Below are 17,498 nucleotides of genomic sequence, written 5' to 3'. Positions count from 1 at the left end.
TAAAACAATTTTAAGTTGAACAAACAGCTTAAACATCCATTAAAATGAAGTTAAAATAATTCTGTTACTAAAATATTTATGTTGGGCTCCTTTAGCCAACCCTGGATCACAGAACTTGGCAGGCTCACCCCTTCCTTCCAGCTCCGATATCAAGTGCCACAACCTCCTCCCCACTTGCACATGCTGTTTCTTGACAGTTCGGGGGTTTACAAAGTTATTTTGTCAACAAAATGCAAAATGTTTTAGGTGTAGCACTTGAGGCAAGGTGTGAGTCTTGGCAGGCAGCTGAGTATGGCATGGATGCTCCCAGGAGCCATTTGTTGCATCCATCAATCCGGACTGTGATCCAGAAAGTAACACAAGATAATTTTAGGTGTAAAGGGAGGAAAAAGGATACATTTCTTACCTCTGCAAGGAAGGATCCAAGATCCAGGACCAAGCAAACCACTAAGGAGAGTGAGAAGCTGCTCGCCTTTGCACAATCAGCTGGCACAACGCTGCCCCAGTGTGCCTTGTTCCACCAGAATTCAGCACCACTGGCCCCAGCACAGCACCTTTATCTTCCCCTTTCCGTCTTCACGGCGTTCACTCCTCCAAAGATCACAGCTGGAGGCGACACGATCTGCCTAACCACAGTTTAACCTCTTGCAAGTCTCCTTTTTAAGGTGACATCATCTTGGCAAGGGGGAATGTAAGGAAAAGCTGTCTGTAGATGGACTTACCTTATAAGGGCCGTATCAAAAATAAAAGCTTGTATAACCAAGGGAAAGCAGGAGGAAAAACAGGGCTGGGAGTTCTAAGAAGAGCCTGTGAGCTCCCCAGGAACATCTCCCTAGGACATACAGGGTGCCACATCCTGCATTTCAGTGCCATTACAGAAAAGCAGGAATAAAACATCCCTGGGGATGGATGGGTCAAATCTCCCAAAACCTGGATGCCAAATTTCCTTGTTGCATCCAGGCAAGAATGAAGGCAGCCATGGAGAGCTGTACCTGCCTGTTGTTGTCTGGCACCCACCTGGAGATCCAGGGAGAAGGGACATACTGTTTTACCTTGATGGCAGCACATTGCGCTGGGAGATTGTTGGGAAGGGCACAATGGAAAATGGTACTAATACAACTAAGGATTTTCTCTGCTGGGTTGTGCCAGTTGGCATCCTGACAGAAGAAGACAAACACGTTGCAGAAGAACGCCCCCAAGCATCTTTACTCAAAGAAATTACATCTGTATCTAATTCACAGGAAAATAACATACTTCATGTGAAAACACTGCCCACTGTTCCACTGCCAAGCCAAGACACACATCCTGCACAGTGATCTGAATCTCCCATTCTCTGTCCTTCAGCTACATACAGAAATTCCCTTGGGTGTCCAGATGTTCCAGATGCTGACATTCATGTTTCACTCCATTTAGAGCCTCTGTCTTCAGAGTTTAGGGAAGCATCCCCTGAATTTTCCTGTTTTGGGCAGAGCATGAGGGCAGTGAGCAGTTGCCCATCTCTCCGTTCTGATTTCATGAAGTTGCCTGAGGACAAACCTTTGCCTCCACCATTTTTTATTGCACTGGATAAACCTCATGTATTTCAGAACAAGGGCAGCTTGTTTTCTTTCTTTCCTTACCCACATGGAACTGTGTATTTTCCTCACATTTCTGGTTTAAAAGAAGCTAATGCCATCAAAGTAGATTTCAATTACAATATTCAACCATGACTAAGTCAGCTGAGACTCTTCCCAAGCCAGGACCAACACATGTTCCTGCAGGAGCCTTCAGATTTTAGGAAAACAATTTCTTCTGTTGATTTATATAATCTTTTAAGAATCCCCATTTGATTGCAGCTGAAAACATGACACCCATAACCCCAGGTGGAGGGAGAACACTGGTTTGGTTTGGGTTTTGCAAAAATCTAAGCCGAAGGCAGTTTGGATCTTCTTTCATCTGATCTGAACAGCTGAGATGATCAAGGGTGGGGATGTGTGGGTGAGGAGATAAACATTCCTGCTATGCAGTCGGTGCCTGAATGACAAACACTCTTATGATCGATCTCCATAAAATGAGACACCAAGGCAGAGCTGTGAAGTTGTGTGTCTGGTGCTTCCAGGGGTGGGGATGAAGCAACAGAATCTCCTGAGTCCTTCTAGTCTGGTGGAGAGGGGAAGCTATGACTGCTCCAGGATGCTGCTCAGTGGGTTTTCATCACGAGCTCTTCCAGAGCCCTCTCTCTCTGATTCCCACAAAGCAAAAGAACTTCTTTGATTTCATTTTGCTGGAAGCCCATATCATTAAACTGAGCCAACAGATGCAAGAATTCAGCTGCCTGGAGGAAGAAGGAGGAGAGAAGAATGATGTTATCATGGATGGATATATCGTGTGATTGCAGCAAAAGCAGTGCTGTGGGACAAGGCTGCAGAAGATCTGGCTGGGTTGTACCACCAAGACAGCAGATAGAGGGCACACCACACATATCCCTGGTAGCATTGAAACTTCTTAAATAGGAAATATTTCATAAAGTCAGCCTCTAGCTTCACTATCCTTTTAACATTTATATCAATTCCATGCAGTGTTTGCCTGCATTATGAAGAGAGCAGGGAATGGCAGTGAGCACAGCTGGAATTCATTTGTCCGGCTCCCTCCCTTTGCTCAGGCTGGGCCTCAGCACCACAACATCACCCAGAGCTGTGTCCTTAATAAATAAACCCTTCCCTGACACTGAGACCAAGGTGCCCTCCCACTGCCACTGCCCTAAGGAGTGGTGACAAGGCAATCCTACAGCACTGGCATCCTGGCAAATGCTGCCAGCCTGGATTTCATGCAGCTCTACCTCCCCAGGCTCTTCATTACACCCAGGGGGAGACTGATGGAGACAAATGCCCAGTTCTCCATGGTTCTCCTCCCTGGGGGTAGAAGGGAGAGCTGGCAGGGCAGGAGAGAACGTGAGTGCTGGTGGGCTCAGTATGGGATTCCCTGTGCGGGGCTGAGTGAGCATTGTGCCATACAACAGGGGGAGAAGAAGGGCAGAGAAGAGAGAAGAAGCAGGTGTTCTCCCCCAGGGGTCCTTATGGTGACACTGCCCGAGAGGTCTGGCCCTCCATGAGGCTGCAGGAGGGCCTCTGGAGGAGAGGAAAGCGTGCATCCCACTGAAAAAGAGAGCCTGGAGGACACAGCACAAAGGGCTGGGCTATGCCATCCCATCCTGACCTTTTTCTCAGAGTACTGGAACATTTCCATGGCTTCCTCCACCTGCCCTTCCTCATAGCCCTGCTTCAGCAGCCGATCACAGGCACTCAGGTAGCTCAGGAACTGCAGAGGAAGACAGACAGGTTAATCCAGCCTTGCAGGCATGGGGAGCAAGGCCAGTCAGGAGCCCCCTTGCCACCTCCCAGGGACCCACCACGGGGGGTACATGAGCCACCCCCATCTCGCCAGTTCCCATCCAATGCTCTGCCAGGGTGGTCGGCCTGTCTGCAGGATTCCCAGTGGGAGACAACATCTTGGTCTCCCTTCACCCTCCCAGGGTGGGAATGGGAACAAGGTGGAGGGAGGACGAGGAAGAAACCAAACATGTGATCATGTGAGATGCAGAGCCTGTCCTGGTGGGATGACTTCGCTCAGCTGACCCCGCATCCCTTTGATGCACTGGGGTTCAAGCACCCGTGGGTTTGATCCAGGGTCCAAGTGCAAAACCCACCCCAGGGGAGACCTGTGTGCTGTCATTACTGAAAGTAAACAGTTATTTTTGGCTTTCCTCGTTGTTCTTGGAGTGCTGACAGCACAATTCCCAGCAGCATCTTTTAAATACCGCGAGAATCACTCACTGTCCAAAAACATACGGGACAGGCAATAATAAATGCACTATACAATAGCAGGGGGAATAAAGACATCCCACAGGTCTCTCCAAAGCTTCTTCATCCAAGGAGAAGCTGATTAATTTCTCCCCAGATTCACCAGCACACAGACCTCCATCCTCCCCAGCACTGCCATAGACAAGGAGAAGGACTCAGTGAAAGGCCATAAAACATAAGAAAATGACAAAAAACTCTCTCAAACACTGAGTTGATCTCTTTTGGCTGAACAGTCGAGTAGGGGTTTTCAGAAAAGTCAGCCTTAAGGAGCCCAGTAACTCAGAAAGGAGCCAGTCACTAGTCATTGGCATTCCTCACCTCATGTTATTTCCCTTGTTACCAGGCTAATGACAACCCCAGCTCACTGCTGTATTTTCTTCCCCTGTTGTGGTAGAACAGCCACTCACCCAGAGCACAACACAGATAGTCCTGGCAGCCTGGTCAAGCCCAGCATGAAATCAGTGCCTTTGTCAACTCAACATTTTTTATCACTAAAAATATATCTATACATCTCAAAATGTCTCTCTATATCTCTATATCTCTATATCTCTATATCTATCTCCTCAAGACTTAACAAGAAGAGTTTTTTTAACACTGACCAGCTGCAGCCTTTGTCATGTCTCAGCTCACACGAGACATGATCGATGATGCATTTTGAGTTGATCAATGATCATTAATCAAAATGCAGTGGTGCCTTTTTGGCCACGACATCCTACATGATGAACCTCTGGCACGCTGGGGCAACTAATCCGGCTTGAGCCTTTCAGAGAAGTTCTTCCACCAAAATTTGGAAAGCGTTGCTTCTAAAGAAGGCTACAGAAGACCTTGCCTTCTCTACTAGGGTGGGCTCTGCCAGTTTCACTTGACACTGCAAGGAAATTGAGCAATTTTTGGCTACCATCTGGTACTTCCATCAATCCTCACAGTTGAAGTAGTCATCGTCACACATCGAAACCTCAGGTATGACCAGCAAGCAATAAAGAGCACAGGTCTTCTTTTTAACTTCAGCTGGAACATATTTTCCAGGAAGATTTAGACTAATTTGTTAGTTTGGTACTTGTAAATGATGCATGAAGGGTCAGGCTTTATCTTGACTACATTGGGCATAAATGGGAAAGATGGGAACTGCTGTGAAGAAGGCATGGGATAGAAGCCAGACCTTGTCTTTTGGTGCAGTAATCTCTTCTCCAAGGGAGTGGGAGTCCTGGTGTTTATACAGAAGGGAGCAGGCTGTACCCATTTCCACCCTTAATAAGATGCACTGTTTCTTCATTTTGAAGCCAGCAGCTGCTACAAGACACCCTCGCATAGCTGTATGAAACAATGTGGGCTGGGCTCTGCCCATCTCTCTGTGCCTAGATGAAACCTCTGTGGATTGAGGACGTTAAGCTTCCCACATCAGCTCTCCTGAAACTCCAGAGAGCTCTGGGGAGCTGGTCCAGCCTGGGTGAGTATGGAGGGAGCCGGAAGCTGCGGATGACTCAGCCACAGAGCAGCTCCCAGGCGAGTGAGAGCTGGCCCAGCAGCAGAGGCAGCTCCCAGGGGAATGGGAAGGAGACTGGCAGCTGGCAGCAGCTGCTCCGTGCTCTGCCTGCTCATACCCTGCCAGGATCTGCTCCTGCTCCCTGGCTTGACAGCCCCATGGATATCCCTCTTGCTCAGCTGTGATTAAGACCCTTCTCCCTCTGCAAGAACTACTTGGATAATTTAGCCCTGAAATGCTCTGCTGGGATGGGCAGGTCCAGCCCCAAGTTGGTCAAGGGAGTCAGAGCCAGCAGCCTCCCTCATGTCATGGATGTTCTGAGCCTACCTGGACATCTCTGACTATCATCTGGACAAACAGAGACATTGGGAATGAGGATGCAGCACAGCAGGCAGGGAGGTACTCACATACCAGGGGTAGGAAGAGGCTGAATGTTAAGTATTTTCAATAAATTTCAGGTCATTATAGAGGGTTCCTCAGGAAAAGAGCTCTGGGACTCCACTGCAATGTTTGCATGGGTTCCCTGCTTACTCCAACACAGGGAATTTGTGTCTTGGAGAGCGCCCAACCAAATCTCCAAGGTATTCCTACAGTCCCACTCTGACAGGATGAGCCATGGCAATAATCACATGAATCCAACAGCTGGGAAAAATGATGTGCAAAAATTTTCCATATATGGGGGCAAAATTTGTACCTCAAAAGGACATGAAGCTTCACACAATAGATTGAACAGATAACAAAGCCAGCCATGATAATGCGCTGAAAAGCTGAGGGCGACTCATTGCCATTTTATTAGAGCAAAAGTGTAATCTCATGGAAAATCCTGTCAGCTGTGGTCTGACACCAAAGTGGAAAGGCAAGACCATCAAAAATCTACCCCAAAGAAGACAGCCATTCCTTTCTCCATGAAAATCAAGTTTTCCTTTACCAAAAGTTTCTCACACTACTGTGGCAGCTCCACCGACCTGACTTAAGCTTTGCCTTCCTGTCTTCTGGAGGGTGAGGATGGCTTTCTGGGTGGGGTAGCCCAGGGCTATGACGGGCTCGATGAGGTCTCGCTCCTCTTGGCTCAGTGCAGAGAGCAGGTCAGCAGAGGAATCCGGCTGGGACCTGTGGCAGCTGAGAGGTCGTCCAGGTGTGCAGGCAGGGGGGAGGCAAGTGTAGGGGCTGAGGGACTGCAGGGAAAAAAACAGATGGTCTTATTGCTCCAGGAATGAGGTGAAACAACCCAGGCTGAGGCAATGCTTCTGAATGCTGGTGGTTACCTTGCTCTCTCCAGAAGAGGAAAATTCCCGTACAAGGAACATCAAATGGGCATCAAATGAGACTGGACTTAATTAAATCCAGGCTCAGCAATAGGTACAGGTCAGAGAAGGTGCTCAGGGTGGGTGTTGTACAAATACTCATGGGCATTTAATCTTTCCTTAATTACTCCATGTCAAGTGCAACTACGTATAAATAACCTGGTCATTCATTTGTCTGATGGTTTTATTGCAGGTTTTCAGTAATTCATCTTCTAAATCTCTCAAGCAGCTGGATTAGAATTTCTTAAAAGCAGGGCGCATTTCAGATTTAAGGTGACAGAGTATTATTTACTCCATCCTTTCACATCACAGTCTCTATCACTAAATTATCTGTATTTCTAGTAGGACTATGAACTCCACAAAGTTTCCTAGAAAAGACATAATGAGTGTAAAGGGACATTTCCCTATAAACCCCTCTTATTTCTGTTAGAATGGGATATTGTGGCAAAAAGAGGACAACCCTCCCATATTTCACTCTTTTTTAGTGCTTCAACTGAAAATCAGATTAGACCCTGCTTGGGGAAAACACGGATGTTTAGGACAGAGCAAGTAAATGTGCACCCAGAAACCTTCTTTCAACCTCAGTGAAGAAATCAAACCCTTTCTTCACTTCCTGTGAAAACTTCAGCAATTCCTCATGGGTTCAGTGTTTCCAAAGCCCTATTTCGTTTCTTTTTTGCTGGCCAGCCCCCACCAAATAAGACTCCCTCCTCTCTCAGCAATGAACAAAGCGCACCAAAGTAAGCTTCTCACCGGTACCGTGGGTTTGTGCTGCTTGACGGGAGGGATGGGCGTGGCTGGAGGACTTGGTACAACTGTCCCCTGCTGGGACACGTCCGGATCTGGCCCGTACTTGACGCTGCGGTTGGTGCCGGGGCACTGGGGGAGCAGCCGTGGCATCGGGATCCCAGTGGCAGCTCTGTTCAAAGGATGCACCAAAGCAGCCAGCTTCCTCCTGGCAGCTTCCAGCTCATTCTTCATGTTGTTAAATATCACCGTGGATCTTCTCTGCTTGCTGGGGTCTGGGCTGGCTGGGCTGTGGACACCGTTCTCTGGCGAGGGCTCCAGCAAGCAGGGCGATGTCTTTGGTCGGGTCTGGTAAAAGCCCCGCGAAGACACACTTCTCGCAGAGCTTCTCCTCCTGGAGAGCAGTGTTTCATCCCTGTCATTCTCTTCCCAGGAGGTTGAGGAGTACTCATCATCCGAGTACTCACCCTCCTCCGAGTGCCAGGTGTCGCTCTCAGTGTCGGACAGCACCGCCCTGCCCTTGCTGTGCCCGTAGGAGCCGTCGGCAGCGCTCAGGCTGATGGAGCGCCGCACCGCCCCGTCCCGACCCCGCCCGCCGTAGCTGTCCCCGGCGTCCACCAGCAGCAGCCAGCACGGGGGAGCCGTGGGGACGACTTCGGAGGTGACTCGATGGCGGGAGGTTTGCTGCTGAGAGGCCACCTCCACCCAGTACAGCACTTTCCTTTCCAGCGAGAAGTCGTGCTGCGGAAGAGCGAGAGGCAGCTGGTGAGGACATGTGAAACCAGACCACGTGGCACGGAGCAAACCGTGCACTCCACGAGGGGTTTTAAGGGCTGCAGTCTTCCCCTGTCAGCTCCTATTTCCCTGAGCATTAGGGCTGGCTGTAGGATTGGGCAGTGCCAGCCTGATCTCTATAGGGAATCCCCAAATTTATACTTGAAAACAGTCTACCTGTGAAGTCATTACTATTGTGAGTTGCACCTACAATTCTTTTGGAAAAGTGTTTTATGCTTGAAGGTGTTTGGGTCGTTTTGACTGTGCAAAGCAGGAGTGTGCAGACATCCCAATTTTAGGCAGCTGCAGACAGGCACCACATCCAGCAGTGACCCTCATTAGCAGCACTTGGCAAAGCCACTTCAGGGGCTCCTAAGCCACCAAGAGGGGAGATGCCACCTCGAGCAGAAGCAGAACCAGCCATGGGATTCTCTAGTGGCGCCAGGGTCTCGGCTGGTCCCCAAACAGAGTTGTCATTTCCACATAGTTCAGCTTAAAATATAAGTGTGTTTGTGACTGAAATCTGAGGGTTTTCCTGGAACAAACAAGCCTTGCCCGTCCCAGAGCTCTCCAAACAAGGTCTCCTCCTGACAGGCAGGCAAGTACATTCACAGCCCAGGAATGCTGTTTTTACTGTTCCTGCCACTTGGGTCAGCTGTGGACCCAAATCAGCCTCACTGAGGAAAACACCCTCACATCCCTCCATAAGGACCAGCAGCACAATGGCTTGGCCTCAGAGGGGAACATCAAAACATCCCCAAATAGGGAGAAACGTGGGGTGTGTATATATGTGTATATAAACACTATCTATGTTTCCAGCACAGGTAGTATTGCCGGCTTGCAGCTGGTAGGTTCATTGGTAAATATTTAAGAAATATTATTAATAAATGAGAAAGTGATAACTCCAAAGTAGAAAACAACCCCAGAGCAGAGTCTGAAATTTGTCCTCCTATCCCAGAAAAACTTAACCCTCCTGCTTGGAAAGGATTTTTTAGAAAGCAACCCCAAACCAACCCCATCATCACTGCCACACACCACAAGCCATCCTCACCTCCTCCCAATACTGCTGCAAACCAGCCAGTGAAGAGGAGATTCGTTAGGAGGTTTCCCTTCTTTCATGAGAACACTGCTGACATCCCTTTGAGCATCCCCCAGCAGTGACCCGACTGTGGACTCACCATGGTGCTCATGAGGATGTCAGTGCAGTCAGGGAGCTCAATGTCTGGGGCAGTGACTAAAGGGATTTCCCCCTCTGAGTCCCCATTGAGGCTCACGGCCATCCGGAAGGGAACTTCATCCAGGCAGTTCATTGCTGCTCCCTGATTTCTTGCTGCTGGAGGAAGGGAAACAGAAACTGTAAGAGGGAGGAGAACTAGCATCTCTTTAAGTTGGCCGAAAGGAGAGAAAGATGAGCTGTTTCAAGTGCTAGCTGGGTTAAAACAGATTGGGAAAATCTTAATTACTGACACCAGGAAGTTTTGTCTGAACTAACCTTTGCTATTCTCAGCTTGAGCCAGCAGGACTTGACCAAGCTTATGGCTTCCTTTGGCAGAGATCCTGAGCATTTTTCTCCTCCATGCTTGCCCTGCTGCTTCCCATCCCTCCTGTCTCTCCCTCTCCCTCTGGTGCCATTGCACACTCCCTTCCCCAGGCTGGGGACTGAGCACTTTTTCCAGTTAAAGAGGGAGAGAGCACAGCCAAGGAGGACACCTTGCAGATCTCCCCTGTCTGTACAGCCTGTGGTGACAGAGCTCATGCACACAGCCTCGTGCTGCTAAGCCATCACAGAGAGCATCCTGAGGGAGCTGGGGTGAGGGCATTCCCTTGGGCACTGCAGCAGCTTACTGGGAGCCAGGCAAGGGGCCTGGTGCATCAGTCAAGCTTGGGAATCAGGAGGATGTCAAGCCATTTTTAAGATTAGCTTTTAAGAACCATGCATTCATTTTAAGTGTGGTGATGGTTTTAGGTCAGGAATTGCAGGGGAGAGAAAAATAGCTGGTGAATGGGGAATGCTGTCAGGGAAAATATTACTCCAAGTGTCTCCATCAGGTCTCTGTAAATGTCTCAATTTACTAAAAAGCCATTACTTGCTGCATGAAGCCTTGAGCTTTCAGCTTCCCTGCGATGACAGTGTGTAAAATCACTTCTTTTATAGATTATAAACTGTTAGGAGCTGGTAGCCAGTCTTCCACCGAGTTCTGGTACTGGCAGCATGTGCCTAATCATCCCAAAGTCCTCAGCACTCATCCTCAGGTCACACAGTAAATATGTATGTGACATCCCTAAGTGCTTTTCCCAATTATTTTTTGCCTTTAAAAACAAACAGCTTCTATGACAACAAGGATAAACATTCCACTAAAAGGAAACATGCAGAAGAATATACACAAGGATGACAAAACTGCCTGTTTAAAGCAAAAATAGGAGTCTGTAATGGGAGATGGGGTTCAGGGTAGTTTCCTGTCTTGGCAAAGGATTCACAAAGAGCTTCCAGGGCACAGAGAGTGACATACACAATCAATGTGCACAATCACTTGGTGAAACTCAGCCGGTCATACCAGAATGACAACAGGGTTGTCACTTTGCCTGCTTACACCAGGAGCCTTTAATGCCCCTGCACAGGCGGAGCCCCTAACGAGCTTTGCGCTCCTGCACATGTCCTGCCACTAACATGCGACACAGGCAACGTGTTGGGATCCCACATGGAGCCAGGCCATCTGCTCAGCTTAAGAGCGCTCAGCCTAAGGGACAATCCACGTCAGCACTGACTAAGGTGACGCCTGAAAACATCTGTAAGCAAAGCCACCTTCCCTCAGCTTTCTGCTGCTCCTTAAGCAGCTCCAGCATGCAAGGGGGACCGACCTTCCCTGCAGCTCGGGCTCTAAACTGGCCCTTCCCGAAATCCCAGGATGCTGAGGAGTCTCAGGATCTGTTACCCAGAATGGCTCCACTCGGGTTCAAATTATACTTTTAGGGATGGTGATGGGTAGTGAGTGTGTCTGATGAAGAAAACATGAGGAGGTGATGGTACTGTACCTCGCTGTATTTCACTGCGTAAATACTGTGCTTTAAGAGAGGCTCACACAAGTGTTAATTCCCAAAACCACAGTTTAGAAAACAAGAAGTACTTTGGGGCAGGAGCAATCACAACAAAAATGCTACTAGAAAAGGGTAAGAGGGTCAGTCAATAAACACCAACTCCCACCAGGAGGGAACTCTTCCTGCAGGGGTTCTGATCTCATGTTCTCCACACCAGCCCTGCCCACTTCCACATCGCAGACACCAGCCAGTGCACAAACCAGTTCACATCAGGATGTGCCTAAACAGCGGGAGAAACCCAAACTGCACCAGGGCCAGGGGAGGAATAAGATACAAATGAATCTTGGAAACTCACAGCCAACCTCTCTCTTCTTCTGGGCTACACTAAGTTTTTAAAACTTAAAAACAGTGGGAAATATACTCAGAAAAATGGTAATCAAGTCTGAACACACACCTTTTCAATTAATATCCTGCATCCATGTATTTTATGAGTTGAGATTTTAAATATCCCTCCCCATCTGTGGCTTTGACGACTTCCTCACTAAAGGTATTAAACATTTTAATGCAGATGTCGTTAGATAGGAGCAAATACACAGAACATACCTAAGGGTAGATCCTGCCCTGGCATTTTCAAGCCCTATGTTTATTAGCAATATGAAGCTGTCCTTACCGTCAGATGAACTCATGGGGCTCTCTCCTCGCAGGGCAGGGAGAACAGGGCTGCTGCTTTGCTGCCTCCTTATCTACTGCTCAGCTCTTTAAATTCCTGCAGTGTCAGACAAGCAGCTGACTTGTACAGCTTTAAGATAATCGTAGCTTAAGTGGTTGGCCTGTTCCATCAGACATGCTGATGGGGTAAGGAGCCTAATTATTTAAGCAGAGCATCCTCTGGTCACTAAGCTGCCTGAACTGAAAGTGTTTGGTTTGTTTTGGTTTTATGCGGTTGTTTTTATTTTTGTATTAGACCTTGTGCAGTTTTCATCAGGAAAGACTCCCCAGGATCTGACTCAGCTTTAGGTCTGGAGTAATGAGATGCTGGAAGTGACACTAGGGATGGGAGGATGTAGGGAAGAGCAAATCGGAACACCACTTGCAGAGGACTTCATGGCAATCTGTATTTTGGGGTGCTATAGGTCAGCAAGAACTGCAGACTTCTGCACTCATGTTCTACCAGGAACTACGAGTTTGTGTCTCTTACTGACAGAAACCAGTGCAAAGGTTCAGCCAGGGCACTACTAACATTACCCCTAAGGCCCAAGGATTGAATTTAGGCAATGACACACGTGAATTACGCACTGTTGTGACGCAAAGAGGCAAAGCACTGGAGAGATTAACTCAATTCTCACACATTGGGGCTAAGCAAGAATAAGGACTGCAGCTCTGGAAAGGTGCCACAGCAATCTGTGCAGAACAGAAAAGCTCCAAATCCATATGGGCTGTCACAGTTACAAGAAAATTGTCCAGAACATGGAAAGCTTTGACATCAGATGTCACCTCTGTCACCTTGCAGGAGGGAGAAGTTCCTTCACACAAACCTTTTCCCAACAATTCTCTCCTTGCTGGAGTCGTATTTGATGCAAAGTACTCAAACAAATCTCTCCCCTGGCATGAAAATGCTTTAAACACAAAAAAAAAATCCATTTTTCTTTCTTTGTTCTGTACAAAAAAAACCCCAAAAAAACAACAAAACAAAACAAAACCCAAAACAACTTACAAAATAAAGCTGTGGTTTTTAATCAAATACTATAGACGTGATATACCCCTGCACAAAAATATCTATATAGTCAAAACACTTAGAGCAGGTTAGACTTCAGATTTTATTGGTTTTTTTTTCCAGCAGGCTTATTCATCAAATTTGTATTTATTCACATGGCTGTCTGACCTATTTCACCACAACTGGGAATTTTTTCCATGTTTTGGTATCAGTTTTAGTCCACAAAAGTAAAATGTCAACAGCTGCTTTAATCAACCTTGAAAAACCCTGTCTTGTTTGTACTTCAGAATTCGTTTAAACTTGTAATAGGTTTGTCTCTACACCCAAAAATACAGGAACTATTTTGACAGTGATGCTTGACATGCTTCATTTAAGAAGAAAAACATGTTTACTAAACATCCCTTCTTTTTAAAAAATTTTCTTTATTTCTGAAGGTTTCATCATCCTTTATAAAGATAAAAGCCACTAAAAATAGTATGTTAATACTGGCACAAATACCACCATCAGCAATGTTCCTTTATTAAGATTGAGATTTAAGAAGAACTCGCAGCTGGATTGTAATTCCACACCACAAGAGGCCTGGCAGCTCTGGGCTTGTTCAGCTATCTCCCTGCACAGTCAATCAGCAAAAACAATTCTTAAACTTTTTTTTTTTCAAGATGTTCCAGTAAGGACATTCCAGTACCTGGCTGCTGAAGGAGAGGACGACACTTCCCCTTTGGACCCTCTCATATTTACACGTAATTATAATGATGCGATCTTCCAACGTTGAAATAATTTATTACTAAATTATCTGACGGCAGTGGCCCAAGTGTCATTGGTGGGGAGACTCGGGAGAACCCATCCTGGAGGGATGCAGCTTCCTTCAGGGTGGTCAGCTGGCACCAAGTACTGATCCCATTCATGCCTTTAAGAGAGAGAGAGGGTTGTTTGAGAGGAGAGCTGGCATTAATTTGGTGGTAAGATTTATTATACACCCACAGAGATGTTACTGATCGACACAAAACCCACAATACTTGTACTCTTAAACTTGTTTTTCAAAAGACAAATGTGAAAATTCAATGTTCTGGTGTTTAATGGAATGGTTATGCATGGAAGTGCACTCTGCCTCACACGGGCATCTGTTGGATATGACTCAAGCAAGAAACTTGAAAAGAACAGAACAATCCATTGCATAACCATATTTGGAAGCTAACAAACCAAAAAGGGCACTGAATTTTTAATTGCAAAAAACAGTGTTTGCCATCTCTGATGATAAAATACTTTCTTTGGATTTACCTGATCTGGATTAGAGCTGCTACAGAATGTTCAGCCTGTAAGTAGTAGTCTCTAAAAGGCTGCAGTAGATGGCCAAGTGGGAATTCAGCTGTGAAAACACAGACACAGAAATTGTTTAATAATACAGAAAAACCTTCCACTCTAGTGAGTCCCAGAAGCACCAAATTTGCAAAATCACTTGCTACTGCCTATCTGTAATCTGAAATCAGGTCCCTAGGTAATGTATGAAAGACTGTTTACATGTTACACATCTCCTGTCCATACCACAGCAGTCAGAGGAAAGCCAAGACTAGCAAAACTTCCTGACTCCACCATCTAAAAAAGACGAACATATGGACACTGAATATTTACGGATTACCTGAGTCACACTCACCCAAGCACCAGACTAAAGTATCTACTGGGTTCTGGAAGTCTTCAATCTATTCTGTTTAGTCTACAACCTCTTCTTGCAAAACATTATGAAACCAGCTTGAGATGTGCTGCAGCCCATGTCGAAGAGCTCAACAGCTCCTCTTACACCACAGGCATGAAATGTTTATCCCCCATTCTCAAGACCATAAATTACCCCAGTGGATGATTTGTTTCTCAACTAGATCTGTGCCTGCATTTCAAATCCATTCTGTGAGATGAGGAGGTGATGTGGAAAAACAGTGTTAAGAAGAGGATGCAGAATTTACCTGGATCCCCAAACAGTTTGGAATCCATTTCCAGTTTCTGCTGTAGTAGTTTTTCCCTTTCCTTCTTCTGTTTCTTTTCCATTTCCCTCTTCCTTTCCTCTTCCTGTTCTCCCTCCAGCATAACCCTTAATGCTCTTTCCTCAGCTTCATACAGTTCTGTGCGAGTTTTGAGCAACGCTTTGAGACTTTCCACCTGATTTTCAAATGCTTCATCTGCTGAAGGAGGTGGACAAACACCTGAACAGAAAGAGAAGTGATTTTAAATTTTCAGATTCAGAAGGGGGTTTGATACCAGACTTGAGTTGGCAAAATCTCAGAGGAACATGAGCTTAACCTTGATAACAGATGGAATTCTTGCTGGAATAATCCTTCTTCTAGGAAGGGCTTGGAAACATAGGAACACAACCACTGAATTCAGCATTTTGTACCTACTATTTTAATTAAGACCACAATGAAGACACAGCTTTTTGAAGCTGCACCTAGCAAGTCAGCACGGGGCACCCTCATCTTATTTCCTGTGTGTGCAATTTAAAAAGTTTGGATCAATCTTGTAATGAACCTTTCCTGGCAGCAGCTTCTTTCCTCAGCTTCCGAAGCTTTTCCAACCCGCGCAGGACATCCATCATCCTCTTTGTATCTGCTTGTTTCTTCCTGACTTCGGACAAGACACTGTCAGCAGCAGCCTTCAGCTCTCGTTCCTATGAAAGGAAGGAAAAAAAACCCAGATGAGACGTGTGAAATATCCCTCAAAGACAGAAATCAAATGGTGTTTTCAGCGATTAGCAAAGCACTGGAGAGCAGAGTGACTTCACAGTCACAGCAACAACTCAAGCCAACCATGCTTTTTATGAAAAAAAGGCTAAAACACCACAGACTTCAGGAAACAAAAAAGAATACTGTGGGACTCATAAATCTGGGCCAAACCACAGAATCATGGAATTGTTAAGGTTGGAAAAGATCATCAAGTCCATCTGTCAACCCAGCGCCACCATCATGTTCACCACTAAACCACGTCCTCAAGTGCCACATCCATACATTTTTGAACACTTCCTAGATGATTTATGAATTATGAAAGCCTGAGAGCCTTTAACCACAGAAATTTAGGGTAAATATTTTACAATAAACAGAAACCATTCCGATTTCACAGTTCTGCAATAAAAGACCATTACCTGCCACAGTCTGACCACAAACCCTTCCTCAGCAGCTGCTCTGGACCATCCCAGCAGCAGACCAGCAGAAAGGGAGCTCCTTAGCCAAAAACCAAGAGAAAGGTGCCCACAGCATTTCCTAACAAGCTTAATTCGAGGTGTTATATTTTGGAGATGTTTTACTTCCCCACGAGACAAAAAAGCTTGTAAGCCGCAAGCTTTAGAAGGATGAAAGCAGGAGGCAAGGTGGATGGACACTGAAACAGCACTGACCACCACAGGGTATCTGTGAGGTGCGTGGACAGGCTGACACTTGGGGCCAGAGAGGAAAACCTCCAGGAGTTCGGAAACAACTTAAACCCCAATTTCATGTCAAGGCCTCGAATATGAGGATGGCAAAACCGAGATGCCCACCAAGACTTCTAAGCAAGAAGCAGGGCTGCAGGCCTTGGAAACAGCACGTGTCTCAGTATGCCGAAGTCATGCAGCACCTCAGTGGCACCCACTGAAGCACGGGGATCAAAGCCAGGCGTGGGGCAGGCACAACCCGCCGTGACCCCGTTCCCGGCCGGTCACCCTGCTCCACCGCGCTGTCCTGGAACCCCGGGGAGAGGCAGGACCAGGCACTCGGGACCGTACCCGGTTCTTTTCCTCCACCTCCTGGATGCACTTAGCCCGCCACTGGTCGATCTTGGCCTCCCTCTCGGCGGCCCGGGCCGTCTCCTCCTCCCTGGCCGCTCTGGCTTCACGCTTCCTCCGCTGCAGGCGCAGCCTCCTCTTCCTCGCCCTCTCGGCCTTCCTGCGCAGCGCCTCGCCGTACCCGGGCTCCCGCAGGGGCCGCACGACCTCCCGCAGCTCCTGCAGCACCGCCTCCGCCTCCTCCCGCGCCCGGGCCCAGCCCGGCTCGTCGCCCTCGTCCTCGCCGCGCCGCAGGGCCCGGCAGAGCGCGGTCACCCGGGCCACCCGCCCCAGCGCCGCCACCGCCACGGCCCGGGCGCCGCTGGGGCTGGCGGCGGCGGGCGGTGGCGGCGGCGGGGCAGCGGCGCGGCGCCGGCCCAGGAACTGCGACAGCCACAGCTCATCCTGCTGCCGCTGCACCGCCTCCTCCTCGGCCGCTGCCCGCGCTGGGGCCGCCGCTAAGTAGGGGACGCCCGGCGGGAAGCGCGGTCCCCCCTCACCCGCAGGCGGCGGCAAGAAGAAAGGCGGGGGTGCCACCGGCCCCACCGCGAAGGGCGCGGGGCGGACGGCGGGGCCGGGAAAGGGCGGCGGGAAGCCGCGGAAGGGCGGCGGGAGGCGGGCGGGGAACGGCGGCGGCTGCGCCATGATCCCGCCGCGGCCCTCAGCGCGCCGCCATGATCCCGCCTCGGCACCGCGCCACAGCGCCGCCTGGCGGCCGGGAGGACCCGCCCCGCCCGCCTCTCGCGCCGCTTGAAAAATTTTGTTTCAAAAACTACCCCTGAAACTTAAAAAAATGTGGGGATGGCGTCAGGGATGACAA

General features: G+C 48.2%; 2 protein-coding genes across 3 annotated transcripts; both read right to left on the bottom strand.

The window, feature by feature from the left end:
• Window positions 1-1,197: 1,197 nt before the first annotated feature.
• Window positions 1,198-10,035, bottom strand: UBAP1L (ubiquitin associated protein 1 like). Of its 2 annotated transcripts, none has more exons than XM_066196161.1 (5): window positions 9,326-10,035; window positions 7,386-8,114; window positions 6,288-6,497; window positions 3,196-3,297; window positions 1,198-2,314 (listed from the first exon to the last, which is right to left on the bottom strand). In XM_066196161.1, the coding sequence occupies exons 1-5, from the start codon at window positions 9,524-9,526 to the stop codon at window positions 2,180-2,182; spliced, it is 1,377 nt and encodes a 458-aa protein (XP_066052258.1). In that variant the 5' UTR covers window positions 9,527-10,035; the 3' UTR covers window positions 1,198-2,179. The 2 variants fall into 2 exon arrangements, with proteins under 2 accessions (XP_066052258.1, XP_066052259.1); XM_066196162.1 differs by having other exon boundaries at window positions 7,380-8,114; window positions 9,326-9,480.
• A 2,946-nt stretch (window positions 10,036-12,981) lies between these two features.
• Window positions 12,982-17,356, bottom strand: PDCD7 (programmed cell death 7). The gene is made up of 5 exons (XM_066196755.1): window positions 16,640-17,356; window positions 15,412-15,550; window positions 14,853-15,089; window positions 14,176-14,263; window positions 12,982-13,804 (listed from the first exon to the last, which is right to left on the bottom strand). The coding sequence occupies exons 1-5, from the start codon at window positions 17,321-17,323 to the stop codon at window positions 13,687-13,689; spliced, it is 1,266 nt and encodes a 421-aa protein (XP_066052852.1). The 5' UTR covers window positions 17,324-17,356; the 3' UTR covers window positions 12,982-13,686.
• Between the last annotated feature and the right edge of the window lie 142 nt (window positions 17,357-17,498).

This window comes from Chamaea fasciata, unplaced genomic scaffold (genome assembly GCF_029207755.1).
Source record: "Chamaea fasciata isolate MVZ Bird 193981 ecotype frontalis unplaced genomic scaffold, bChaFas1.0.hap1 SCAF_14, whole genome shotgun sequence".
In the NCBI taxonomy this organism is placed as follows: Eukaryota; Metazoa; Chordata; class Aves; order Passeriformes; family Sylviidae; genus Chamaea; species Chamaea fasciata.
This window is presented reverse-complemented; position numbering and strand designations above follow the sequence as displayed.

Coding starts and splice junctions, on each gene's coding strand:
- PDCD7 (XM_066196755.1), bottom strand. CDS start 17,323: ATGGCGCAGCCGCCGCCGTTCCCCGCCCGCCTCCCGCCGCCCTTCCGC. Junction 14,264..14,852: donor CAAACTGTTTGGGGATCCAG/GTAAATTCTGCA, acceptor GTGTTTTCACAG/CTGAATTCCCACTTGGCCAT. Junction 13,805..14,175: donor GCAGCTCTAATCCAGATCAG/GTAAATCCAAAG, acceptor TCTCTCTTAAAG/GCATGAATGGGATCAGTACT.
- UBAP1L (XM_066196161.1), bottom strand. CDS start 9,526: ATGCTAGTTCTCCTCCCTCTTACAGTTTCTGTTTCCCTTCCTCCAGCA. Junction 8,115..9,325: donor ACATCCTCATGAGCACCATG/GTGAGTCCACAG, acceptor GCTCTTCCGCAG/CACGACTTCTCGCTGGAAAG. Junction 2,315..3,195: donor TCCAGTACTCTGAGAAAAAG/GTCAGGATGGGA, acceptor TTCTTCCTCCAG/GCAGCTGAATTCTTGCATCT.